Here is a 27,673-nt window from a genome sequence, read left to right as displayed (position 1 = left end):
GCCGTCGGATCACTCAGCCTACAACTACCCGTTGCATTACTTGGTAATGAAAGAACTTCATTCGCAATTGCAGAGAATTTTCTCAGGGAAGTCAGATGAAGAAACTTCTTGACTGACTCAAATGGTTCCCTGATTTATATTTAACAATATAATGGGCTCGGATACGGCAGTAATCCAGGTGAAATTGTAATGTGCGTCAATGTAGCAGTTATACTCCTGAACAACAACAATATTTCCAACAATAAGCTTTCGAAAATTTATAAACGCAAGTTTTCTCACAATTCAAAGTCGATGAATAAAATTTAGACGGAAAGGAGTTGGAGGAAGACCACACAAAAAGTGATCCTAATGGGTACCTATGCAGGTTTCTTAAGATCTGAACCTCTAAACATGTTGGTCGATCTAGTAATTACGCTAATTGGAATAATCATCTTAAGTGATCAATTGTCATTTTTGCCAAAATTCATCGTAGTAGCTTTTTAAGCCTCTGTCTGGGAGCAAAACGACTAAAAAAAATCCTTCAAAATTTGCTCTGGCATCTTATTGCTCGGAAGTTGATTGCAAAATATTTTCAAAAATCCCCGTATGCAGGGCTGAATCAACTGGAATCCACCATTCAATTGCACAACGGGGAAAATGGCTGCTGCAAACGTGCTGACTATTTCTGATTTCAGTATGATTACTAAGTGGTGAGAGCGTGAATCGATGTCCAAGGAAGAATTGGACGAATGGCTTGCTGGTTTTGGATCGATATGGAAAGGGCGATCGCGCCCCAACCGCGGAACAGCGGAAATCTCTGTAAAGTTGCGCGACTGATGAAGATTCACGCTAAAATTCGAATGCTACAAACGCCAGTGTCGTCAACCTAATATAATAATGCTAATTAATATGACTACTAAATCAACCCTAAATTTCTAAACCATATTTGCTTGCCCAGTCCTTAAGAAGTCATCTACCCAGGTAGTCATTGTGACCACATTTTCGATTGCTTCCCCCAACTCCTTTTTTCCTAAACCTAGTATTCAACAATCCACTACTATCACCTCTGTTGGTCTTCAATTTTGTCGAACGAGAGACAGTTGTTCCTCCACTTGTCCACGATTGCCATTGGTTTCTCTTGACTAGCAACATAAATAGCACAATATTTTTCTAGGAAGGACTTCATGACGAAACGGGACCATCGATTATTCAGATTATTCAGATTATTCTTGCTGTTGATTTTCTATTTCAAATTTCTAAATTTCTATTTATTTATCTAGGAAACCAGTCAATCAATGCCCATTGTTCAATGATTATCCTTAAAACGACTCATGCGTTCATCACAACGAATTTTTTAAGCAAATGATTTGGATCTTTTATGTCTTGCAACACAAGTATTTTATTTCCTTAACTTATTTTACGAATATTCGTGTTCTCAAAATAAGAACTACCATGTTCAAGAAGATTGTATGAATCTGTCGGAACTCGTTTTTCTCGCGACGATGGTGATACCGTCGCATGTTCTGAAATCAGAAATTCCAACTATTCACCTCAGACAGTGAGGAAGCCGTTGTACACAACTGGAGGAGAACTTACGGTGGCTATCATCTATGGTTTTTTTTTCTTCCGAAGACAATAACTGTACCGGAAGTCGCCCTCATCTTAGTTTTGGTGACCTTCGCTGCAGCTCTGGCCTATACTAGTTTACCACTTCCTTATGAGAATTCGCGAACACACACAGAGTCGCAGATGCTTGCGGATGACGAACGCTCCATATCTTCGCATTAGCTCAAGCTGGCCAACCTTTCGGATTTCCTGTACAGTAGTAAAGAATTGCACATTGAACTTGGAGGAACTTTCAGAGAGGCTGTATCAACAGCAAAGTAATATGTAGTAACATATCGTGGAAATTTTTGAATCTCTTTCGGATGTGTCTGTCAAATTTATCCAATTGGTTCGACTTCAATTCACAAACGTGAAGTTTGAGTACCCATATGTAGCAGTACGATCGATGAGTTTCCGATGCTAGGCCATGTATTAAAACAGCTTCGTCCTTCCAGACAGGACGGGCAATAATCTATCGACGTCACATGGAAGCCTTGATTGACCTAGGACAATTTCGAATCATATTGACAGCGCAGGCTGTGCGGAATCTCTTACCAATGCGCTCACTCACTGAAGAAATTTATTGGTGAATAGATAACTAGACTTCAAACATGAGACAGCGATAAAATTGCTATTAGAGTTGTTTTAACTGAATTCAACAGTGCCAATCGATACTAGATTCAGATATGATGCGATAAACATAAAAGAACGAGCTATTGGTGGAAAAGTGCAATCTTTAATTAAAGTCGGGTACGAAACGAGATCCTTACCCCTTATAAAAAAAATTGTAGCAATATAAATTTGAAAAAGAAAACCTTAGAATGATACACTTAATTGGAGTCGACCATTTTCAATTGTCACAGTATGAAAAAATTGACGTTCTACATAACCGTATGAAATAACTGACACCACGTCTAAGTACAAAACGTTGATTTAAAAATAGATCCCAGCAAAAAAAAGCAAGCTTAGGAGTTCTAGGAGCGATAATGAGAATTTTCTAAAATCAAATCAACAAAATTTCGGATTTCCCGCTTCGGATTCGGGTTCCTCGTAATAACCGAAAAGAAAATCCTTTCGACGTCTCCATCCGATACATCTTCGAAGGACTTCATTGTAGTGACGAATCTAAAATGTTGACTGCATGAGACCAACTTTTTTACTCCACGTGAGCTCCTCATGACCTCTATTACGAGTCAATTCCAGACAGAGAAGAAAAACAGTTGCCTGGTACATAAACTACACCACGCTTACCTGCAGAGGGACTCGTTCATTAGGTTCTACTACATTTCCATGTCGATCATCGCTCAAAAAGAGATTCGGCTCCTCCAAATTTCGTATACTAACAGCAGATTCCACCATTTCAGCTACCACTTCACGTCCTATGAATGCAAGGACAAAAGAAACCACTGGCTCACACTGAGGGGCACGAAGCCAACGGAGAAGATTGGAACCATCGCTTTTTCTGAAACATGTAGAACATAAGTGTCTTCAACATAGAACATAAGTGTCTTCAAAGGAACTTCCATACTCTTATAATTTGGAGTGATTTTCAGCAAAATTTCAAGTGAATTCCATTCCAATTTTGAGCATAATTGAAAAGTTGGTTTGAATTTGGGAATTACAAATGAAATGTTGCTAGATGTACCACACAATATCCATGTTTAATCACGCCAATAGTATCTCTGAAGTGACAATTTGCAAATAATCTAGAGTTACTCTAGATCTTCGATTATGAGAAACTCTGAAATTTTGTCCCCTTCAACTTTTCCCGGCAATTCAACGCGTCTAAAAAGACTGCATACTTTTTCATGTTGAATCGTATGAATAACTAATATGTCGGTTATCCTTTACATATTTATGCATGATATCTTAAATAAACAATATCCACAAGTACGTATACAAAATGAGGTTCGATTATGAATTCCTTTCTATGTGAAAGAGGAGAGGAGATGAGTTCCCTATCCGCATTGATGAGAATCATTCTAGTTCCAAAAATGAAAGGGAGAACGGCTGCGGTAAGGAGTTAATCAAGAAGAAAATGTTGAAGAACACAGAACATCACAAAAGATACGTATTAATGATGGGATGTCAGAACCTACATTATCTCTGGCAAAAAAACTGATAAGTAAATAATTCTCAACAAATCCTCAAATTAAATTATCGCTCACTTCAAAGTCAAAACATTGTTTTTTTTTTCAGAAACCACTGCGACTACCACCATAACGACATATATTTCAAAATTTTTATGATTTTAGAATTTGGAGTGTGTGTGTTTGGTATATGTGTGTGAAACCTGAAGTTTTTTTTACTGTGTTACTTTCGAAGTCCGTCGAAACGGTTTTACGGCTGGTTGACGGGAAAATATTCATTAAAGAAGAACAATGAGTCCGGACGGTCAGAACTTCCAAGATGGCGACGGCGAAATAATGCAAGAGCAACGGTGTGCGGGGTCCATCACAACGGGTCCACTAGCGTTGATAAGTGTTTTTTTTTCAGCCGTTGTACCTTTGGAGATGCTAGTTTTGATTAAGAAAACTGTTTGGCTAATTCTTATTGTGATTCGAATGAAACGCTTAGCTACAGATTGCAATTACCGTCTTAATATGATAAAACTCAACTAAAATATTTACTTCCACTGCTGCAGCTCGCACCTCATGAACTTCGGTTTAAAAGCAGTGTGTGTCATGTATCACGATTATGACGCAGTGCGGAACCCACAGTATAAACGTAGAATTCTGGTAGTAGATTGCGGTACCCAGCATTGTTCCGTTCATCTTTCTTTAATCATTAATTAACTTCTTCCCTAATCCTCGTAAAAAAAAACGGCTTGAGAACTGCTCTAAGTCGCATGAGGAATAATAGAACGCGCCTCTATGTACATGTTCTCTCAGCAGTCACTGGTTTCACCTGAATGAGTTGGTGAGCATAGATGCGGTAGGGAGGAGACGGACCCTCCTCAGGTGAAGAGCGTCTAGCTTAAGTGATGAGGATCCTTTCGCCTCCCATCCAAAAGTGAAGCGGGTCCCTTCGTCAACCGTGGACGCGGCGCGTGCTTTGGGGTGACGCGTTGCAGCTGAAATCGGGAGGATGAGCAGAACTACGCTGGATTTAGCAATCTATTACCTGAATTCCACACTTTTGGTGCTCGGTGCTCTTTAACCTGCTGACTCTTCGCAATTTCATTCTGGTTACTACGTGGCTGGAGCTTGTATCGAAGTTCAATTGACAGAAAAGGAGAAAGGAAAAGAAAGAAAGAGAGGGAAAAGAGGAATTTGACGAATAGCTGGTAGTGGATTGTTGTGCAAAGAACAACCTTGGCCCAAGTGTGGAAATTTCTTCAAAGCACTCAAAGTATGTGAGTCCGGCGCCTGCCTATCGCATCTATGGTTGCCTTGCTTAGTTTCATTCTTCGCTGCAGTACGCGAAGGTTCTACCTCGATTCTAACCGATATCTCCACCGCACCGCTTCGAGCGCAGCCGCTTATATAACTTTCTTTGAAAGTACTACATGATATGGCCTGACCATTCACTTCTGGTAAGCTTGTTTGGAAGGTTTGATAAAGCTGAAACAGTGGTAGTTCCAACTTTGTCTTCCTTTTTCTTCACGGCTTTAACCAACATCTCATGGAGCCACTAAGAATAACGCTAAGGTTTCAGCCCTCGAATCGCTTTCTCAAAAGCTTCCCTGCTTTTCAAACGGAAAAGCTATTTTTCAGTTAAGAACAATTTTTCTACTCTATGGATGATTTTGCACGCCGTGGAAGCACAGCACGAGTACATGAGCACAGTTCGATCCTAGAGCGACAGAGTGGTCCCACCCAGCTACCCTAGCATCGAATTCTTAGCTTCTTATTCCCTGTAATTGCAGAGTCATTTTGATGATTCATTTGAGGTAATAATGTTATGAAAATTGGATAAAAATTAAAAATGGAAGGACAGACTACACTACTCCTATCTGAAGAATGCGTTGAGTCCATAGCAACTTTATCAGAGAATTTTAACTCACTTCTTTGACTTTTGCCTCGAATCTTCTCTAAACGTGGCTTGGCGGGCTTTGCTGAATCGTAAGAACTCTTCCTGGGTCAGTGTACTTGTGAAACGAAAAATGCGTACTCTTCGCTCTTCATAGGTAGGATCGGGCAGTTCAAGCAATTCATTCGCGGTAGTACCGAAATTTATTGAGTCGACAATGCTCTTCATTCGATTTATGTTCGTATCAGGCACACTAAAAGGTGAGTTACCAAACTCTGTTGGAACGTTGCAAACCTTTAAATCACCTCGTTGTCGGTATCTCGTCCTCATCCAAATCACCTTCTTCCTCACAATCTTCATCCAACTTTCCGGTCCGAGGAGCTGCTCTTTTCAATTCGTTAACAGACTCTGCCGCTGAGGCAAACTGGAGCAGCCTTTTCATAGTAAATTTGTGGTGTTTAAATTGAGTAAGCACGTCTTCTAACATTATAGTCTTTCTTTTATTGGCTATGACATTTTGCCAAGCGTCTTCTAGTACTTTGACCATTTGGAATTTGACGACATCTAGCACCAAATCGATGCAGGCTGGGATAGGATCTTCAAGATCTCCAAAGGCAAACATCATTTGGCTTACTATCTCACGATAGTACGTAGAAATACTCATGATATCGCTAGTGCTGTTGACAGCCATCTGCAATGAAATGTTTACTTAATCAAAGACTGAGGGATAAAATACAAAGAGCATTGTATTCTAAGCAGAAAGCAATATCAAAGAGAGAGAAACCTGCAAACCCACCTCATGCTCCCTTTTCAAAGGTTTCTCCTTTGAGGAAAAAGAGAAATAAACAAGCAAAAAACAATAGCGGCGCAGATTTTATTTCGGCGTTCGCGTCGCGGGGCCACTTTAGAGTGCGGTTTCCCCTAGAGGCTGGATTTGCTTGTAGGGGCGGGTATTGTGAAGGATATATAAGTGTAGTGCATGTCATCTTTTCACCTAGCGAGGGATAATGCAGTCGGTAAGAGGTTTGGGGGAAAATGTCGTTGTAGAGGGGGCAATCAGTGCGCGCCCTTATTTCCCGAAGCTCTACTTACTTTTTCTCTTAGTAACTTAAGTTTACAAGTCATAGATCCTCTAAGATTAATGCTTATGCATTAGGGCCCAGACTGATCTGATTATTTACTTCGAGAAATAAGGACGCCACTAAGTGCAGGTTCTACGTCACTTCGTGGTTTGTTGACTGCTTACAAGACAGAGAAATTTTGTTCGTTTCGAAGCCTTTCTATCACGGTATGTTTGCAAGTATCACACCATTCAACTTCTCCTTTTCTAACAGCCGCTAACACTTGCAGTCCATATGATAAGCAAAAGGGGAATCCTCAGCATAGAATTTGTTAAGAAAACTTAGTCATTTCAGTAACAACACTGCCTTTTTCAAATTTGAATGCGATGGAAACACATCTATACAGAAACTAGGACGGAGCGCCGGTTATTTGCACACAACATAACCACTAGTGAAAGGAAAGAAACACCGTCTAAGTGACTTCATTCCATAAAACAAATGACATGAAGAAATATGTGATCAATTCTCAACCAACCAAGTGTTGACAATGACCTTTTCTTATTCCTTTTAGTCGTTACAGCTATGATGCTTGCAGAGTTTGACTTACTAGGAACAACATAGAGAGTTGTATTTATTTCGTTGGCGCGTCAGTATTTACATGTAAATTAAACATCGGTCTATCCCTTTATGTCATTCGTTTCATGGAGTGATATTACTTAAACTGCTTCTTTTCTTCCATTATCGCTTCATTTGCGTGCAAATAACCAGCGTCCCTTCTTAATTTCTGCACAGATGCATTTCCGTGAAATTAAAATTTGAAAAAGACATCATTGTTACTAAAATGACGAAATTTTCTTGACAGACTCTGTGCTGAGTATTTCCCCTTCTGCATAGAGTATGAACTGAAACTGTTAATCCTCCAATAGACAAATATTACTAAGGTCTGCGCGAAGGATCTTGTCCAGGAAAAAATCCGCAAATTTGAACCAACTGCGTGGCTTCTAAGCGACAAAAAGAAAATTAAGGAGCGGTGGGAACACCGGAAAAGTAGGAAACACTCAGACAGGCAACTCCATAGTCGTGTCCAACGATTGCTGTTCTACAACTTTTTAAGAGAGAACTCTTCATCAGCCTTAACAACACATGGGCGCCTTTAAATACACGTATCTGACAATGTTTCGGTACCACACAAATATGGAAGGTTATTACTACAAAGAAGAGAAATACTTCCAAATATACACCATACAACAATATGTACAAAGTTGAACTACTTAGTCATACAGAACTATCCCGCTGTTAAGCAGAGGTAATGAGCAAATTTGAAATAAGCGGAAACTTCTATTGTTAGTTATGATTACTGGCACAATTTCATACGATTCAATACGAGCGATTGTATCATATTACATCTAGCTAAGGATTTAGAGATCCATATGTTCGGGATGAGTCCGTAAACAAGAGACCATTTCGTGCGGTTTCATTTCCCCTTTGCAAATTCGGTGCACTGCAGTAAAGAGTGGGAATCTAAAAACGAGAACAGCGGAAGATGCGTTCATTGAAAAAGAAAAAAATAATCTTCTATTGCCCACCTATTAGATAATCCACTCTTCTCTGTCATAAAGTACACCTCCTCTGCAGTCAGAGGACCTTGTGCGCTTTGTCCATGCAGCAGTTCCTTTTCGACTTCTTCAAGCGACTTCCCTGATTTCACAAACGCTTCACACACCTTCCGATTGCGGCCACCATAACAAGTTGTAATCAGGTCGGCGATACCGCATGACTCGAAAAAGGTTTCCAAGTTCGAACCGGGATAGTAGTGTTCGACGAACTAGAAAAGTGAAGTTTGCTCGAAGAAACAAAAAAAAGAACAAAGTTGATGAACGACTTTTTCTCTGATGAAACTCTCACAAATACTTTTTTGTTGTACTAGAATTGAACTGCCGTATAAACTCTTTTTTCTATATGCGACTCATTAATACAGTATGAAGCTGTCTAGGTCAGTATGAGAGATATGAGTTACCTTTGTGATTTCCATGAGACCCAAACGAATGACAGCAGCTTTTGTGTTGTCACCGTATCCGAGACCATCGGTGAAACCAGCAGCGCAAGCAACAACATTCTAATTGATAAAAAGAATAAGGGAACAGTCAAATCAAATGCATAATATAAATGGATATAACAATTGTCGTTACAGCTAGTACAGATTTCAAATCTTGCACGATTAATTGTACCTTCAATGCGCCGCACAACTCGACAGTGTGGGAGTCCTCGACGACGTTGACGCGGAAGTTATCACGGTTAAAAAGCCTCTTTAGCATTATACCATTCTCAGCTTTTTTCTTGCAACCTAAAACAGAAATAAATTTCCAAGGAAGGAGAAGAAAAATTCAACATTATTCGGGGCAAAAAGTCATATCACACACCAATAGTTGCTTCGCAGAAATCGTCGTTGGCAACTTCGTGGGCCAAGTTCGCTCCCATCAAAACGCTTACATCTATGTTCAAAATATCTCTAATGTCATCCGAGACCAACCTTACGCCACCTGACTTCTCAGCATTTGGCGCAGACAAACCCTGGAAAATACATGAACATGGAGCATAAATCTAGGCTATATAATTCCTCACAGCAAAAAAAACAGTAAAGAATGTGTTCCTAGCCAACTTTGAAAAATGCTTGGATTTCATACTTCTTCTCAAAATTGAAAAGATGAAGGGCTAAAAGCAAAACTAACCGGAATTTTCAGTCATTGATTCATTTCTTCAAGACGCTTCACAAAGGAAAAATGAAACACAAAAATAAGAAAGCGAGGGATTCTTAAGATACCAGCACATAAATAGACAACCCACTAAAACATAGTAGGGCGCAGATTTTATTTCGCGGCTGCGTCGAGGCGCAACATTAGAGCCGGCGTCCCCTCAGGGATAGAATGGCCTATGGAGGCCTTCATTGTTAACAACCTGGAAATGCTGTGGATGCCATCTTTTCATCATTTTTTGGTCAGATGTATTGCAATGTCCAGGTTTTGAGCACCTTACTGTTTTGTTGACTGTTTACGAAACGAAGGTGCTTTGTTTCAGAGCCTTTTATTTGGGAATGTTTGTGCGGTTTTTTATTTGGGAATGTTTGTGCGTATTACTCCAATACAATTTGTACCATTATTTGTAAGCTCCTTTCTAAAAATCGCTAACTTGCAGTCAATGTGACAAGTAGAAGGGGAAATTCTCAGCAGAAAGTACGGACATCTCTTTCCATTTCCTTTTTGAAAAAATTTTTGAAGTCCTCTTTTTTTCGTTGGCGTCCCGAAAAGTCTGGATGAGGGTGTTGAAGTAGCGTTAGGGGACATTGTTTGAACATTCATTGCTGCATCCTACACGATTGTAGTTTTTCTTACTCGTATTTAAAGACAGCATACCACGAATCTGGGGTGGTACGGATTTCAGGTGGAGTATTCGTATACGGGATAGTAGATTATGAAGAGGGGGTGATTCCGTCCATTTCTTCCTAATTGCCGTAAAAAACGGCCCGGAAGATACGGCTTCGGGCGTCCTGGCGCACTATTTTCTACAAGGAGTTCGATTGGAGCGCGTCAGCTTTGTACACGCGCCGTATCCTCCGGGCCGTTTTTTTACGACAATTAGGGAGAAATGGACGGAATCACCCCCCCTCCCTCTCCATAATCTACTATCCCGTATACGAATACTCTACCTGAAATCCGTACCACCTCAGATTCGTGGGGTGATGCCTTTAAGTGTCTGGTCATCTTCAACAAGCAAAAGTAATTCATAAGATTTTATCGATCACAGATTCATCATTTGTGTCTGATGATCTCCTACTTCCAATGAGAGTTTGGAGAGGAATTCGCTGTGTTTATATAAACAAAGGAACAAGCGAAACAACATATTGGCCTTCGTTTCGTTTGTGGGCATCGAAGAAAGAAGAAAAATGATTTCCTTTTCACTGACAAAAACAGGTCAGATATTCTGAAACTCGTCTTCTTTGGATTAAACTTGTACTACATAAAGGGGCAAAGGGTTTGCGAAAATATTAGGTTTTTTTTTTTCAAAAAATCACAAGATATATATTGAATTATTTTCATTTAATGATAGTAATTCTGTGAAAATACGTTTGTTTTCAAGTAGAGGAACAAGAGTATACTTTAAAAGTAGTTGAAATTTATTGGTTCTTGAACTAAAACAAATCCGAATTTTAGGCATACACTTCTTTATTTCATCATTTCAAGAGCATCCATGTTTCGATGTTTCGAATAAATTACTGATAGTGAACTGTTAACTTTTTCCAAACACAACTGAGGCTTTTCCATTCCTATCTTCACTATTCTCTTAACATGTGCCACTACCATTTTTTTTTTTGGATAAAGTTCTATCTAACGTCGTCCTCTATAGTGAGAGTGTTCCACAAACCTATCAAAATATAACACGTAGGATGCGAAATAGGTTCATGAATCTGAACTATAGCATAGACTCCCTTCGGAAAGACTCTAGTTGCAAGAATTCTTTGTTTTCCATGAAAGTACCCGAAGCGATTTGTAGAGAACGACTCAGTTTGAACCCTCAGTTCCTCAATATCTGTGCTTAAATATTGAAGTTCTAAGCAAATCTATCCTCAGATCAGTATTGCACGAAGTCACTTTTGCTGTGCTTAGATGTATTCTATTGCATTGGATAACGAGAAGGCGCGATTTTGAAGCAACGAGGTGAAAAGCAGGATGTGGAATCGTAATAATGAATAGAAAGCAGTGGAACCCTAGAGCGAGGTTGCTGTGTTTCAACGTGACGTGTTACGACGCAACCGCCGAAACAAAATCTGCGCCCCGGTTGTGTCATAGTGTCTTGCCTCAAACAGCGGTGGAAACAATGAGGCAAGTTCGGTGTTGTTAGGAAAATATGAAGGCATTAAGAAAGAAGTCAGTTGATTTGCATGGAGTTGATGGAGTGAGTTATATTGGGAGGTTACAAGAAGTAGTATGAATGGGGATATGAGCATATATATATATATATATATATATATATATATATATATATATATATATATATATAAGCATTCAATTGTGCTGGTAGAAATAGTGACCTGAGAACAAAGGAATGGTTCCTCCGTTACATAAAACAAAAACATTCCTTCTTTGCCTTCTTTACTTGCTCGAAATGTAAAGAAAACAAGCATTTCAAAGTACGGAAATCATCACAGCAAATCTGCAGTTTACTGTTTGATTAGAACCAGTAAGTCAGTCAATTTAAAGGCATCACTCCACGAATCTGAGGTGGTACGGATTTCAGGTGGAGTATTCGTATACGGGATGGGAGACTATGGAGAGGGGGGTGATTCCGTCCATTTCTTCCTAATTGCCGTAAAAAACGGGCCGGAAGATACGGCTTCAGGCGTTCTGGCGCACTATTTCCTACAGGGAGTTCGACTGGAGCGCGCCAGCCTTGTGCGGCACCGCATCTTTCGGGCCGTTTTTTTACGGCAATTAGGAAGAAATGGACGGAATCACCCCCCTCTCCATAGTCTCCCATCCCGTATACGAATACTCCACCTGAAATCTGCACCACCTCAGATTCGTGGGGTGATGCCTTTAAAGGTGACGCGAAAATTATCTGCAATATTCGAGATGATATTGACTGAACTGAAGTGGGTACCGTTCACTTGTGCTTCACAAATTCACCCATCAAATGGCTGCACCTAAATCAACCACCACTTATTTCACTTATTTCAATTTCTGACGTCAACAACGCGATCCTTCCTCTTGTCAGACCACTTCTCTCTCATACGATTCTGGATCAAGTGAAGAACTCTGCTGCCAGAAAAGAAAGTCGAGTCAAGACACTCCGCTGACAGTGCTATTAATTCAATAGCCGGTTTTATATCTCAGTATGTATAACGTTGTCAGTTTACCAAAGGATTTCCATCAATACTAAAATGTAATTTCAAATTGTCTGGGCTCGGTTGAGTTTAGCGAGGGAGAAGCTAAGCACATAAAGTGTGTTGCTGTGGAGATTCCCGTACTTGCACTGCTGTTTGAGACCCCTCGCATTCTTTAGAAAAGTAACAAGGAGATGGCCGATGTACAAAAAAGATTGGCTATATGTCACCTCTTCTTGTGGATCGGGAATCGCAGCAATACCCTGAATAGAAAACTAACTACTACAGAATTCAAAAATTTTGTGCATTGAACGCGAACCATATCTAAAGGCACGTCAAAGGTTGGCGAAAGGTAGGGGTACCAACGTTTAAACATTCCACATCAATGGAGAAGTCTGCAGCGTTTTGCTCTATCCCTGACCATCTGTACCTCCAAAGAAATGGTCTAGCTCAAAATTCTGCGCACTGGGAAAGTCTCTCAACTGATGTCTTGTAACACTAACTACCACCAACACTTGAGTATGGTCCACGTTCAATAAGCAGCATTTTTGAAAACGATTATATAAAAAAAAAACTACTAAGCAGTTGTTAATATCAAGCTCTAACAAGGATTATCTAAAAGAAGAAAAACATCGTGCTAAGCTTTCTGGCTACTCGAATCAGAGACAAACTTGAGAAGAAAACGGTCAACTAAACGAAATAAGAACGATGAAATTTGACGACATCATCCTAAAGCCACAGAAGTAAGCCAGCATTCCAACAACCTATCTCAGTATTTTTCGAAGAAATAAAATTTCGTGCAAAAATATCTACTTCGCGTGGAAATCAACTTCAACGTACTTTGATCAGAGAAACGGCTTGAACATCGCCAGCGATTTTTCCGCGGAGTTGATTACAAACATCTAAAATACCAGTCAATGAATGCGAACGAAAAGTGAGTGGAAGAAAGAAAAAAGAACTCACTCCTGACGAACTGATGAGGAATTACGAAAATAAGAACGTTTGACTCTTCACATGATTCGATAAGGTCAGGGACGGCAACCTGAAGGCTATGTTCTGATGAGAATAAGAATAAGGTAAAAATGAAAGCAAACTAATCAAGCAAAGATTTAAAACCAATACAAGTAAAACAGCAACAAGAAATGAAACACAAGAACCCACCACATTTTCTGGAATCAGTTTTCCAGGTAAATACTTTACATTTTCGTGTCGAGTATTGATGATGTCAGATAGTTTTTCATCGCCTACCATCTCCTCGAAAACCTAAATAAAGTCTATAGACCTTTTCATAGAATTCAGCACTCCAATCAAAAATCTTTCTGTTCTTCTCCAAACGTACTAACCCACATCCGGACGATAGGATCGAACTCATCTGGGTAATTTTTCGTAGTATTGCCCACGATTCGGGCAATTGCCGATCCCCTAGAAAATTCAGTTGGAAAGAAAAAAGAAAATGAGTATTGAAATCATCTAACAACGTGGTCATCTTGAGATTCACGGTAAATAATGGTAATCCTGGACAAGAGTCATTTTCTGCCTATCTGCCCATAAGCTGCAAAATGTTTCACATTCAGAACCTCGCATTTCGTGCTTCACTTCCAATTTCTTGAAGAATGTCATTAACAGAAGGATAAAAATTGAGCGAAACAAGATTGAAATTTTGTTCTAAGGAAAGTGTTCTAAGGAGGCTGTTGAATTTAAGGCAAGATATTACTGCATAAAAATGTTGTGAGGCAAGAACGCTATTGAATATTAAAACAGCACAGAAAGAAAGTACTAAAATAAACAAAACAACATAAACGTGAACTCTCTAAACTACAAAATTCCTTTCTGCAAACTTGGGAAAAAAGAAAACAATCTAAAAAATTCTGTTGATGCCCCCAATAAAGGGTAAGGTCGATTCCAACTAATGATTTCAACACATAACACCATTGGGAAGAATAAAAAAGATGAAATAAGATGAATGCAACGCAACATAAAGGATAGTGCATCATTTGCCTAAGAGTCTAACAAAAACCTGGGAAAACTATCCTTTTAAACGAGAAGTAAAGACGTTTTAAGAACTTTTTAAGGTTAAAGGCAACGGGGATATTTTCGATACTATCTCCCCTTTAGTAGCAATCAGGATTCGGGGACGAAATTTGAACGCATCACAAGGAATATATGAAGCAGATCCTAGAGATAAATGAATCACGTGGATCTAAAACACGATCGATCACATCAGTAAAATCGACCAAACCACAGATAAGACTAGGTATTTCCTCTATCCTCCAAAATGTAGTAGATCCAATAAACAGAACAAAAGTAGCTTTTATCGAAACAATAACAAGATCTTTTATCCAGATGTGCGCAAAAATAACAAACACTAAGTCGCTACTAAATAATTATGCCTAACTTGTCGAACTAACCAGTTTCCTGAGCCGACTATCGTCACTTTGCGGGGTCCCATCGTTGCTGATGCAGACGATTTGAACAGACGCAGCACAGACGACGCCTAAAGATCCATACCTATTACGATACCTTATTACGCTATAATCAGCTCTTGCAGCATTGCTGACTCATGCCTGAAGTGTTTTTTTTTTTTGGTAGTCTAGTAGTGGTGGATGCAGAGGAGAGGTGCGAGGACCTAGGCTGTGGTCTCACGACCCCGACCTTAGTACAGTAAAGTCAAAACGACATAAAGGACGATGCAGCGGCCCGGTGGGGCTCAGCGGTTAAGATCGAGTGTGGATCCTTGCTAGAACCATTCTTTGCTGCAGTTCGCGATGGTCCCAATCACCTCAAGTCCAGCCGCTTACGCAACTGTATCGTGCTTCATATCAGTTTGACCCGACTATAGCTTTAGCATTAGACCTCGTTAGCTTTAGATAAGATCCTGGCTAAAGCTACTATAGTCTAGGTCCTAAGACCTGGGCTTCGTTTAAGACCCTGCCCTCTGCCCTCCCCTAACTAGACCATCACAATTTTTCACGTCGATGGTAAATGGAAAATAAAACAAATGTGTTAAGGTATTGGTTAGTCTGAAGGATCCAGTATCGATTAATGGAAGCTGTAAACGATCATGCTGTCAAAAAGAACAAAACTTACACCTGGAACATTCTCGATGCCCATGATTAGAAAAAGATTTTAGTGAGGATGCTTCTGAATAAATGATAAGAGAAGTAGCAGTGGAAGACAACTGACTACCGTCAGGCCACAAAACGACGTGCTTTATACACTCGACCACAATGTCAACATGTTTTCGCTCTTCACCAACCAATATCTTTGACGGTGACGCCTACTTTTGAACAAAGATCAGAAGGTCGTGAAAGTATAGGTTAAAGAGGACAATTTGAGATGATGTCGTAGTCAAGGAATAGAAAACCAAAAAAAAAAAAATGGTTGGCTAAGAATAGTAACGAACTGCTTTTGTTTATAAGTCCAATTCGTGATGATGGCGGCAATGAATTGATTCACTGATAACTGTTTAGTCCAAAGCGATCCGGAAGCAGAAGAATGATATTTATTCCATGAGGGCACTTTTAAAAAGATACTAGAGATTACAGAATCTCAATGACACAGTGACACTAATATCAGTTCACTTTCTCATCTCTTTCTTATGTAGTTGAATTACGAATATTTGTAATATTTATTTTCTTATTTCAACGAATGTGCACAGAAAAAAAAACACACAGGAAGTTATTTAGTTAATACTTAAACTTTTCCCTTTTGCATCAAACGCTATGTTTTTCGTAACTACATTATTCACATCACATGTTAGAGATACCTTTGTTATGTGCGCTAGTCTTTTCTAGATATTTCTCAAAAACGTTTTTTTAACAGCTCCGCTACAGGCAGCGTATCACGATATGGAGAACGTCCGCGAGCGATCGGAGATCAATTTCGTATCTCCAAATCCTCCAAGATGCTTTATCAAGAGCTTGTTGTCGATCTAGCAATGCGATTTAATTTGCGGTAAACGCTCTGACAATCTTTGACTCTAGCGAAGTGACAGTCGCAGTGCAGCAACAATAAGAACAAAAACCATGACGGAGACTGCAACCGGATGCAATCTGCAAGATGTTTTTCAAATATCGAATGCACACAATCTGTTGCTCTTCTCTGCATTTCTATCACAAAGGGCAGCCGCATCCTTAGTATTCGATGACTAAGTAATGACGTAGGTTTCAGCAATGACACAACTGATGAAGTTCTTGGAAAATTGACATCCTTCTAGGTGCAAGGGTAAACTGTAGTTACGGGGCCACTCAGTGGTGCCCTTATTTCTCTAGGTGAATAATTAAATCAATCGGGATCCTAAGGCCTAATAATTAGTTTTAGAGGATCCATTCGGACGCCCCGATGGCCAATTCATTTTATTCGACGAATAAAATGAATTGGCCATCGGGGCGGGGTTGGGGGGAGGGGGAAGGGGGGAGGGGGGAGTGGCGCGTTGCAGTAGAAGACGTCGTAAGGAACCACATTCCGAAGCCGTCTGTTCACAGTGATGCAGGGAGAGATGAGCGAGACCCCACCCGTTTTTGCGATCTACGCCCCCGTATAGTCTTTGGCCCTCGGGAATCCGTACCACGGCAGATTCGTGGTGTGATACACTCAACAACATAAGGCCTTCTGACGTTTATCGGGGCACAAAATAATTACCACCCGTAAACGTCGCGAATATGACGATGACTGGAGACAAAATGAGGAAGACAAAAGCTTGATGAACATAATGCAACGTATAGTTCGCTCGAAGATTTTCTAAAGGATCAGCATGATGATCGAGCATCCTATTGAAGCAGATTGGAGGGAAAGAATGACGTGAACGAGATACGTCGAGTTTGCTCGGTTGAACACACCCTTCCGGGACTGCAGACTTATTTGTTTTGTGGTGCATTGTGCAATATGATCATTGAGCAAACATGTGGACGCACCATCTCATTCTAAATGTCGAATCTTTGGATGCCCCAGATTGCAAAGAAAAAGAAGAAGGAAGTAGGTTCGCCAAGAAATAAGGGCGGCATCGTGTCCCCCCACCCCCAACTATATTTTCCCCTATTTGGACCTATGGCTTTGAAAAAGGTAATTTGCTAAGACATTTCCCAACAGATTCAACTAGCGGATTTATATAGAGCCAAACAGCCTACGCGTTGCTTAATCATGTTAAGGTTCATAAACTGGGAAAGATGAATGCTGGGAATCGAATTCCCAACATTAAGCGCCATTGTTCTGCACTTGTACGTCAACTAATTACCTTCTAAATTGTAGTTTATAAACTGCTGCCCACTTATACACTCTAGATCACCCTTCCGTCTTCCGCTGTGCTTCGAATGTATTTACAGAATGCGCGGCGGGATTCTCGTCAAACCCCACCATCAGATTGAAGGTAGTTGCGCTGCAAGGATATGTAACCAGTTACGTGTCGTTCCGCACTCGTTATCGTATTATCACCACGGGCGACTGGAAGCCCTGTTGGCTTGAACGTAATAATTTTTCTGATCGAACTATATCGATATTGGAATAGGGTATCTAATGGTTGGCGAGCATAGCAACAGCTTGTTGGTGAAGTATTTAAATCATGTATCTATGAAGACGTACCGGATCCGCTTGCAACAAAAGTGAGAATATAGCGGAATCGAATGGGAGTGATAGTCTGCTCTTGGACGTAGTTTAGTAAACAAATAAGCCACTATCGCGTTTCGGCTTCATGTGTTAAGCGTAATGTGCAACAAGCATTACGAAAAGTAATGGGACAGTCAGTCAGTCAGTGGAACGAGTAGTTGTGGAGCATAACTGGTACTATCTGACAAACTCCTCTCTTCAGGAATCGAAAAGAACAAAACGCCATATACATTCATAAAGGGCAATTATAAACACTTCCCAGTTACAAATCTATGACAGAAGATGGCCTATCAGTCTGCGGGAATCGCAGATAAATGTAGCAGAATGTGCCTTCAAGATATCAAGACAAGAAGATAAAATAAACAACAGATTCTAGTGATTACGATTGCTCAGTTAAACATTTACTAGTTTACCCAAATTTTATTTAAAGCCACCATGCCGCGAAATAATGGCTTCACGCCATCGATTTATGGTGAAAGCTCAGGATGGTCGCAGTGCGGCGGTGAATAGGACAAAAAATCCGAAGGGGAATTCTCTGTAATGACAAGGCCACGCACATATAGTAGGGTCAAGTAAACAAACACCAAACAACTTCAAAAATGAAGCAGGTGGGTGAGCAGCTGCACTCGAAGCGGCGCAGTGGAGAAAGCGGTCGGAATCAAGATGCTACCACCTCGAACTGCAGCGAAAAATGGTGTTGGCAAGAGCCCTAACCGCCATAGTCGGGTCAAAGCGACAGGAATCACGAGTGTAGTTACGGTGCATTTGCGTACGCGCTCACGGCGCGGTGGAGGTAGCAGTTGGAAACAAGGTGGGACCGTTGCAAACTGCAGGGGTTCCACTACGTTCCTAACCGCTGCGCTCCACCGCACCGCCTCAAGAGAACCCCGTACGCAATTGCGTACGGGCCTCACGTCGTTTGACCCTACTATACACCCCACCGCTTACGCAGCTCCACCATGCTTCATATCGTTTTGACCCAACTATGCTTTCTGCTTCACATTTCTTCCAAAGTGGTACTTTAAAGTGAACAGCACCTAGGTGTCCCAGACAAGATCACACATATAAAGCTCACGCTAAGAGTCATATCACAAGCACACGTTGTGATAGAGATCTCATTCTCGCCAGAAACGTTGAAGTCGAACTCAAAGAATCTAAGATCAGCCGAATAGAAAGCTCTCTGGGTAACTGTTGCGATCCGAGAAAATATATGAGAAAGAAGAGCCAGGCTGGCAGCCGTTGAGTTATCGACGAAAAATCGAGACAAGCGGTGTGTGAGCGGCGCATAGCATCCCATTACACAATGCTTTGAGTACAAACTTCGCCTCTTTGGGACGAGGTCATTCGTTAGACAGCGGCGGGAAAACTAGCAAATTGAAGCACAAGTGTAATCAGTTGTGGAGATGAGATGAGACGGCACTTTTGCCTCTACTTTTTCAAATATCAGGGAAATTTTTACGCTTACCTTTGTTAAAGAAATGTACGAGTATTTGTCGTAATTTCCTTTTAACCACAAGAAAAAACTTTACGGAACAGCAACATCATTTTTTATCACAAAAATACTAGGGACACATCGAGATTAGACCCCATCAATCTCCCTAAAATGCCACCTTTGTCCTTTAAAACACAACCAGACACAAGATACTGAAAATAGAACACATCTTTGAATGTGTGAACTAGAAAGGTAGCAAACAAATATTGACCATGGTGATACTGTAGCTATCAATGATCATTGACATCACAATAACAAGTAATATGTTGTGATAATGTTGGGTAATGCTGATCGAGATCAAACTGAATCAAAAATCTCTAGAAACAACGGGACATGAAAGAGAAGTGAGAAAATAAACACGCAACATGAATTTGAAGACCTTTTTTGTTGAGAAAAAAAAAACAAAAAAAGTCGAGATATCAGCAAAATTCTTTGAAAGAAACATGAGCACCGCATGAATGCCGAGACCCCCCAAAAAGACCACCGGTTCAGTAACATTTGAGCTGCGGTTGAATTAATCGATATCGAACCGTTTCAGCGATAACAACCGTGTGCGTTAATCTGATTTTGGAAATATAGATAGAGACTTAAAGGCATCACCCCACGAATCTGAGGTGGTGCAGGTTTCAGGTGGAGTATTCTTATAATGGATAGTAGATTATGGAGAGGAGGGTTATTTCGTCCATTTTTTTCCTAGTTGCCGTAAAAACGGTCCGGAAGATTCGGCGCAGCACAGGGCTGGCGCGCTCCAGCTGAACTCCCTGTAGAAATTAGTGCGCCAAAACGCCTGAAGCCGTATCTTCCGGGCCGTTTTTTACGGCAATTAGGAAGAAATGGACGGAATCACCCCCTCTCACTAGTCTCCCATCCCGTATACGAATACTCCACCTGAAATCAGCACCACCTCAGATTTGTGGGGTGATGTCTTTAAAGGCAGCGCCTATCACAAAACTGACGATGTTGGGTCTCTGTCAGAAAAAAATAGTTTGTGGTGTAGATTACGAGTATCAGTGTGGGCCCGCTGAATGTCTCTTAACTGACCTGAAAAACGGCTTGGTAACAGCGTCTTTTTTCCCACGAGATACGTAAGAATGTGCCATCTTTGTACACTCCAGTTCCCTCAGCAGTCTATTCATTTGTTCTGCTTGAGTAGGCTACTGAGGAGACCTAACTGATTTTGGACCGTTGGTTCGTGGACGCTGCGTTTGCACAAGAGTGGTGCGTCTTCACGTATCTCGCAGGAGTAAACGCCTTTTCCCACGCTCTTCTTCTGGACTATTGGGGGGAAACTGAGTGGTGCCGCGTTCATACTCGTAGTCTATTTCTCCATTTCTGCCTTCAGGGATCCCAATATCGTGGGTTTCGTGGGACTCCGCCTCTAATTCTTGACTCCATTACTACAGCAAGAATATACAGAAACATGTATATGTAATATCAAATAGGTAACAGAGCAGGGGTTTTCATGAGGATGAAAGCATCTTATTTACAGAAAACAATAAGGCAATTTTCAATGGGAATTTTCTAGTACGCACCTGCATCCAGCCTAAATACTATTTGAACGAATTCGTTTACAAATTTCCAATGAATCAGGCTACTTCAGTCCTATTATCTGAATTACAAGCTTTAGCATTCCAAATTACAAGAATAACTAAAGAAGCAAAATATACAATTTACTCTTGATGCAGGGGAAGTACGTAGAAAGTAAATACAAAGCAAACACATTCACAGAAACCCAAGGCTATTACATATTTTTTGTTGCCAAAGCAGCGAGTAACTAAGCGATATGACGATTCTCTGCGGAAAAACATACTCCTGCTTTTTCTGTTCGAAGAAAAAAGTTATCATTTCAGAGGCAAAAGGTAATTGGAAGTGCGCTCACCACTGCTCTAATCGTACTGTACTTCGACTGCAGGTAGAGCTCAAAAAATGTCCTTAAATGCATCACCCCACAAATCTGAAGTGGTGCAGATTTCAGGTTGAGCATTCTTATAAGGGGTCGTAGATTATGGAGAGGAGGATGATTCCGTCCATTTCTTCCTAATTGCCGTAAAAAACGGCCCGGAAGACGCGGCGCATGCACAAGGCTGGCGCGCTCCAGTCGAACTCCTTGCGGAAAATGGTGCGCCAGAACGCCCGAAGCCGTATCTTCCGGGCCGTTTTTGACGGCAATTAGAAAGAAACAGACGGAATCACCCTTCTCTCCATAATCTACGACTCCGTATAGGCATAACCCACCTGAAACCCGCACCACCCCAGATTCGTGGGGTGGTGCCTTTAACTGGCAAATAGCTTTCCTTGAGCTTGAGAGGTCGATAGTTCATCACTACAATGGAATAGCTGAGTTAGTCTAATCCCTAAAACCTAAGGATTAGACGTGGAGGATCCATTGCATGTAGGCTAAAGCTATTGTGAGAGAAAACGAAGATGGAAAAAATAACAAAACAGCAAAGAATGCTTCACGTAGTAGTTTCAACGACAAAAAAAGTGGACCGAAAGGGAAAAGAGAAGGTCCTTAGAGATAACTCTTTGCATTTGGGAGTTAAGAACGGTGTTTTTGCTCTAAGAACGATTTTCTGTGCTCCAAGAGCAGTTGGAGTACACCTCGAGCAGGATACTGCTGAGTGGCTCGATTTCTGCTCAGCTCTCAAATGACAATTCTGTGCATATACAAGGATAACGGTCAATCCAATCAAACATATCAATAAAGGAGTAGGGTCGAGGCGAGTGAAGCCGAAATTCCCGCAACTTTCTTCCTATATCAAGCGTATCGCCAAATAATCGCTTTGAACTCTCGCTACTACTCGCTGATATTATCACGCCTGCAAAGGGTCGTAAAATCTCGTCCACATGTCATTCACATGAACGGTGTGCGTTGTCCGGACAAGAATAGAGAATGATGTCGCCTCGTTTGTTTACTAGCACGATAAAACACATGATCAAAACAAAGTTAGAGTGCTGTTTTCAATTTAGACGTTTGAAAATTGAGGTCGAAGAATTTTCAGTCTTACCAAGATCCCAGTTTGCGTATCTGGCTACCCTGGTTTAATACCGGGAGATAGGGGTAAACTGTGGTTGGGAGAAGGGGGAGGTGGGAGGAGGCACTGAACACTGCTTTAATCGACTTCTAATTGGGCGCGCAAAAAAAAACGTTCCTAGAACGCAAAGATCGTCCTTAACTGTCAAATGCAGAGGGGGAAGCCATATTTGAAGCCATTTTCGGTTTCATTGATATGGCTTGACTTCTCATTTCCAGTACGCTTGTTTGGACATTTTGGTAAAGCTATAGCGGTGATTATTCGAATTCTATCTTCTTCTTATTCCTCAGCAGCTCTACCCTACATGTCATAGATCCTCTAAGATTAATGCTTAGGTTTTATGGTCTCTTCTGAATCAGCCATTCACTTCCAACGACTGACCTGTCGATTGATGAATTATCGTCTTCTTAAATGCTTCTCAGATGAAGAAATTTGGAGAACGCTCTTCCCGATTTTTGCGCTCTAGGAACGTTTCTTTTTTGCGTCCCAAAGTATACGTCGATTAGAGCAGCGTTGAGTGTTCCTTACCCCAAACTCACTTTAGCCCTATTAAGTGATTCATGGTCTTTATGGCAGCAGTACAATGAGCGAATCCAAGAACAAAAAAAGAGACAATTTGTGCAATTGATCTAGTCAGGAAAAAAGATCGCTCAGGCAGAGGGGCTGCGAGACGGCTTCATTGAAGTCCGGTTTGCGCATATCGTTCCGTGTTTGCTTGTTTAAAGACAACATGCTACGAATCTGATGTGGTGAGGGAGTCCCTCGGAAAAAGCTGGAGGTGAGGTTGTAGATTGCGGGATCCGAGACGGTTTCCCCTTTCTCTCAATAGTTTTCACAAAAAAGCGCTATGGGGACCACTTTAGTTCCTACAAGGTACCTTAGAGAGCTTCTCTATGTACACATTCCGGTCCCCTCAGCAGTCTATTCACTGGTTTCACTTTAACAGACCGGTGCGAAGACATCACTGATCTCTGACCGCTTGCACTCGGATGTGGCACGTGCACAATGATGGCGCCTTGCAAGTGTAATCGCCGACGATTAGGGAAAGATGAGCGGGACCGGATCCTGCAATCTACATCTCTAGTTTTTCCAGGGGATTCCCTAGTCACGTCAGATTCATGATATGCTGCCTCTAATTATTTACAGTTAGTGCCAAATGTCTACAGTTGGATTACTGTGACGCGCTTCTCACAAAACACGCGCTCTTTGCCTCATGCATCCTCTTTCTTCTCTCTGTGGCGTCTCAATCGAACGAACGTCTGAGCAGTACGGGTAAGAAAGTGAAGTCTACCAAACTATGGAATCTTCGAAAACACCGATATCAAAAGAAAAGGTAAGTAACAACATTAAGATAGGACCGTGCACGTGAAATAATTTGAATTGCCATACTCTGTTCTAGTTGCACACCCCCCAGTCTCGAGTAGATAATTCCAAAAGGCTTTAAACTCACTTTCATCCAGTCAAAGAAATAAAAATGGAGTGCTTTTGTGAAAGCAGTTCCCATCAATGACTTCTCAAAAACTGAACGCTATAGATATAAGAAGTGTTATTTCTCATTCTTCTTCTATTCTATTCTTCTCCGTGCATTGAGCCAGTAGAAGAGAAGGTGGCCGTAGGTTTACTGCAGTTTCAAAGTTTGTAACTTTGAACCCAAGTTTTCTCCTGCTAAACCCGTCTAGCACACGAAGGTAGAGTTCAGCTGAGAGTAATGCATGAAGCAACGTGACGTAAGCGGCTGCACCATCATCCGAAACATCCTTCAGTGTTACACATTTTTGACTTTGTTTATTGTGCTGCAAACTTGAATGAAATGATGTGAACCTCGGCAGAGTTGCATAAGTGGCTACGCTCGAAGCGGTGCCGTGGGCTAGCGATCGAGGTGGGGACCATAGCAAACTGCAGCGATGAGTGTTGCTAACAGGGTCTCACCTCGACTCTAACCGCCACCGCTTCAACAGCAGCCGTTTACGCAATTGCACCGATCTCGACGTACTGTACCCGATTCGAATGCAACAGCGAGTGTTGTAGCCCATCCCATAGCTACAAGTGCGGAGTAGAGCGAAGGTCCTACCGCGCTGCTTTGAATACTACCGCTTGCGTCACAGTGCTCTATAAGTCGATTTCGTTTTGTGCAAACTGTGGTTTCGTTACAGGACCTAAGCACAGGAGTTTAGCAGAAGAAAAATTTTGGAGAGTACAAATTGCAAAACCATGCGAATCTTATGACCTGCCTTCCTTTGTGCTCGCACGATGCAGGAAGAAGAACTGACAACCAGGGAAGATGACATTTTCTTTAGAATTCATTCAGTTTTTGAGCAGCCGTCGATGACGAGCGCTCTCAGAAAGTGGGGTTTGTTTTCGTAAGAAACTAGCTTCACACTAGACGCACATGCGGACTGAAGTGTCATCAGATCGCAACGGAACCAACAATACCTACTTTTGAAGGTAGTATACCGAAAAAATAAGAGCGTTCTTATCTTTCTACACGTAGGGTAGGATTGGGGAATAGTTCACTAATATTAACGCGATTACGCCTAATCCACTCCAGTTATCCAGAAGAAGGACCTAAATGAGGTGTGATAAATGCTCTTGTGGACCTTCTACTCCTACGAGGCCCGTTACAACAACCCACGCTTGCGAGGCAAGCATACGCACTTGCACAAGACCGTTTCTCACGTGTTTTTCTTTTCTCTGGATAACTAGAAAGTGTTGAGCTTGATCGCGTTCATTTTCGTGAGCGACATTTCTAAATCGCGAATCCGAAGAGCTATGATGGTTTAAATCACGAGCATGCTATCATGGATAGAAGTACAATGCACGATTTTTGAGCGTGCACTCCTGCAGTTTCAAGGATTTTTTTTTCGTGATTCTACGCGCTTACTAGAAGCTGATTACAATTCAAATGCGTTTTGCCCCAAAAGATGAAGTCAATGGAGCATTTGCAGTCCCGTGCGGTTTGTGTAATACACACACGCATCTGCCGGTGGAGTGTGCGGCACAGAAATGCCAAATTTGTGTGCAAGCCACGACTCGAATTGTCTAAATTTTGTAGAATTCTTTCAGGGAAAAAAGGAGGGCAAAAAAGAATAGTTGTAGGAACCTATTCTGCAAATTTATCTGCAATAATAGAACACTCCGTATAAGTCGCATCGAGAAGGACATCTTGGAAATGATCTAAATTGATCACGGAACCATTGAGCAATGCAGACTGAACAACAGAAGCACGGGAAATGCATCCCTTCGCATGTGAATGTCATTCCACTTCGATTGCCCGTTTTTTGGGAGGCCGGCACCAGTGCTTCGCCCAAGTGCGTTACTTTGCAATTCTACGTCATTCATGCATCATCTCGGTCTCGGAATGACGTTGTCGAACACAACGTGCAGGATATCAATGCAAAAAAGTCGGAATTTTGCAAATGCTCAGTCAGAACGGTGTATGGATGATAAATGATTAAGCAATGTTAGTTATTTGAGGAACAAGCGGATATGGAGGAGTACGTCACCTCGATGAGTCGACGACATCTGGTAGGATGCAGTAGGAGCAGAGCGCCAAGCCGTATCGATCCATACATTCACCGAGGTGCGTGGACGACGACAACGCCAACTGCACAAAAAAAGGAGAGAGAGCAAAGATTGGGAGAAATTCGTGCTGCAAATTTGCAGAGAAGAGCAAACCGATCGTATCACAGTTTAAGGAACAACTTACATAAAAGAATAAAGGAATGGATGAAAATAAGTGGTTGTGTGGAGCATTGTGAAATTAGAAAAAAAAAGGATGAAATGAAAAAGTAGAAGTGATGGACTACTCGGCTGGGGAAATGACTTTAATAAAGCAAAGAATAAGTACGAATTGCCATAGAAAAAGGTGTCAAGTAAGTTCTTTGCTGTTTAAGCACATATGCTACTTAGTGCTTGAAAACTTCTCGGAAAACACATCCGAATTTCTTCCAACCTGATTTCTTCAGCTACAAATTGCTAGATTTTATTTCGTTTGCAATTTAATTTTTCAAAAGAGTGAAAAAGTTTGGTTGAAAAAAAAAGCATTCAGACAATTAAGAAATCAAGCAATTCAATTCGAAAAAGCAAAGACAAACCCTAGGAGATAGATTAAGCAAATTTAGCTTCATTTGAGGAACAAGATATGGAGGAATACGTCACCTCGATGAGTCGACGACATCTGGTACGATACATTAGGAGCAGAGCGCCAAGCCGTATCGATCCATACATTCACCGAGGTGCGTGGACGACGACAACGCCAACTGCACAAAAAAAAGGAGAGAGAGCAAAGATTGGGGGAAATTCGTGCTGCAAATTTGCAGAGAAGAGCAAACCGATCGTATCACAGTTTAAGGAACAACTTACACAAAAGAATAAAGGAGTGGATGGAAATAAGTGGTTGTATGGAGCATTGTGAAATTAGAAAAAAAAAGGATGAAATGAAAAAGTAGAAGTGATGGACTACTCGGCTGGGGAAATGACTTTAATAAAGCAAAGAATAAGTACGAATTGCCATAGAAAAAGGTGTCAAGTAAGTTCTTTGCTGTTTAAGCACATACGCTACTTAGTGCTTGAAAACTTCTCGGGAAACACATCCGAATTTCTTCCAACTTGATTTCTTTAGCTCCATATTGCTGGATTTTGTTTCGTTTGCAATTGGGTTTTTCAGAGGAGTGTTTTTAGTTGAAAAAGGCATTCAGACAATCAAGAAATCAAGCAATTCAATTCGAAAAAGCAAAGAAAACCCAAGGAGTGTCTCAGGAAATTTGCTTCATAGTAAAAAAAGTACCAATTCCCTGAGAATCATGACAGCTGCTACTATACGATAAGCGCTAGGATACTCTATCTCAACAATCTATGATATCGTTCATTTTGAGCAAGAATTTAAAAAAAAATTATTTAGTCTAGATACAGAGACAACCGAACTATAGAACTAAGAAAAGGGATAATTTCAAGAATAAAGGAGAAAAAATTAAGAGAATAGTATTAGCAAAAACAGGCTAAGGAATGATGGGTTTGATTAGTTTTGACTTTTCTAATGATAATAGAGCAA

The 27,673-nt window shown here is 41.0% G+C and overlaps 1 protein-coding gene across 4 annotated transcripts; it reads right to left on the bottom strand.

The window, feature by feature from the left end:
• Positions 1-2,592: 2,592 nt before the first annotated feature.
• RB195_011579 (uncharacterized protein) lies at positions 2,593-26,195 on the bottom strand (the record flags this gene model as incomplete). Of its 4 annotated transcripts, XM_064193055.1 has the most annotated exons (19): positions 2,593-2,709; positions 2,836-3,046; positions 5,591-5,641; positions 5,698-5,705; positions 5,773-5,809; positions 5,862-6,247; positions 6,353-6,379; positions 8,078-8,138; positions 8,204-8,442; positions 8,635-8,733; positions 8,846-8,961; positions 9,038-9,188; positions 12,726-12,758; positions 13,336-13,397; positions 13,459-13,537; positions 13,657-13,758; positions 13,839-13,917; positions 14,904-14,989; positions 15,583-15,606. In XM_064193055.1, 19 exons carry the CDS (start codon positions 15,604-15,606, stop codon positions 2,593-2,595), a joined length of 1,968 nt encoding a protein of 655 aa, XP_064050638.1. The 4 variants fall into 4 exon arrangements, with proteins under 4 accessions (XP_064050638.1, XP_064050639.1, XP_013309004.2 ...); XM_064193056.1 differs by lacking the exon at positions 12,726-12,758; XM_013453552.2 differs by lacking the exons at positions 2,593-2,709; positions 2,836-3,046; positions 5,591-5,641; ... (3 more) ...; positions 6,353-6,379; positions 15,583-15,606 and adding an exon at positions 26,127-26,195 and having other exon boundaries at positions 8,036-8,138.
• Positions 26,196-27,673: the final 1,478 nt, after the last annotated feature.

This window comes from Necator americanus, chromosome III (genome assembly GCF_031761385.1).
Source record: "Necator americanus strain Aroian chromosome III, whole genome shotgun sequence".
NCBI lineage: Eukaryota > Metazoa > Nematoda > Chromadorea > Rhabditida > Ancylostomatidae > Necator > Necator americanus.
Note: the sequence above shows the minus strand (reverse complement) of the source record. Positions and strands in the feature narration are given on the sequence as shown.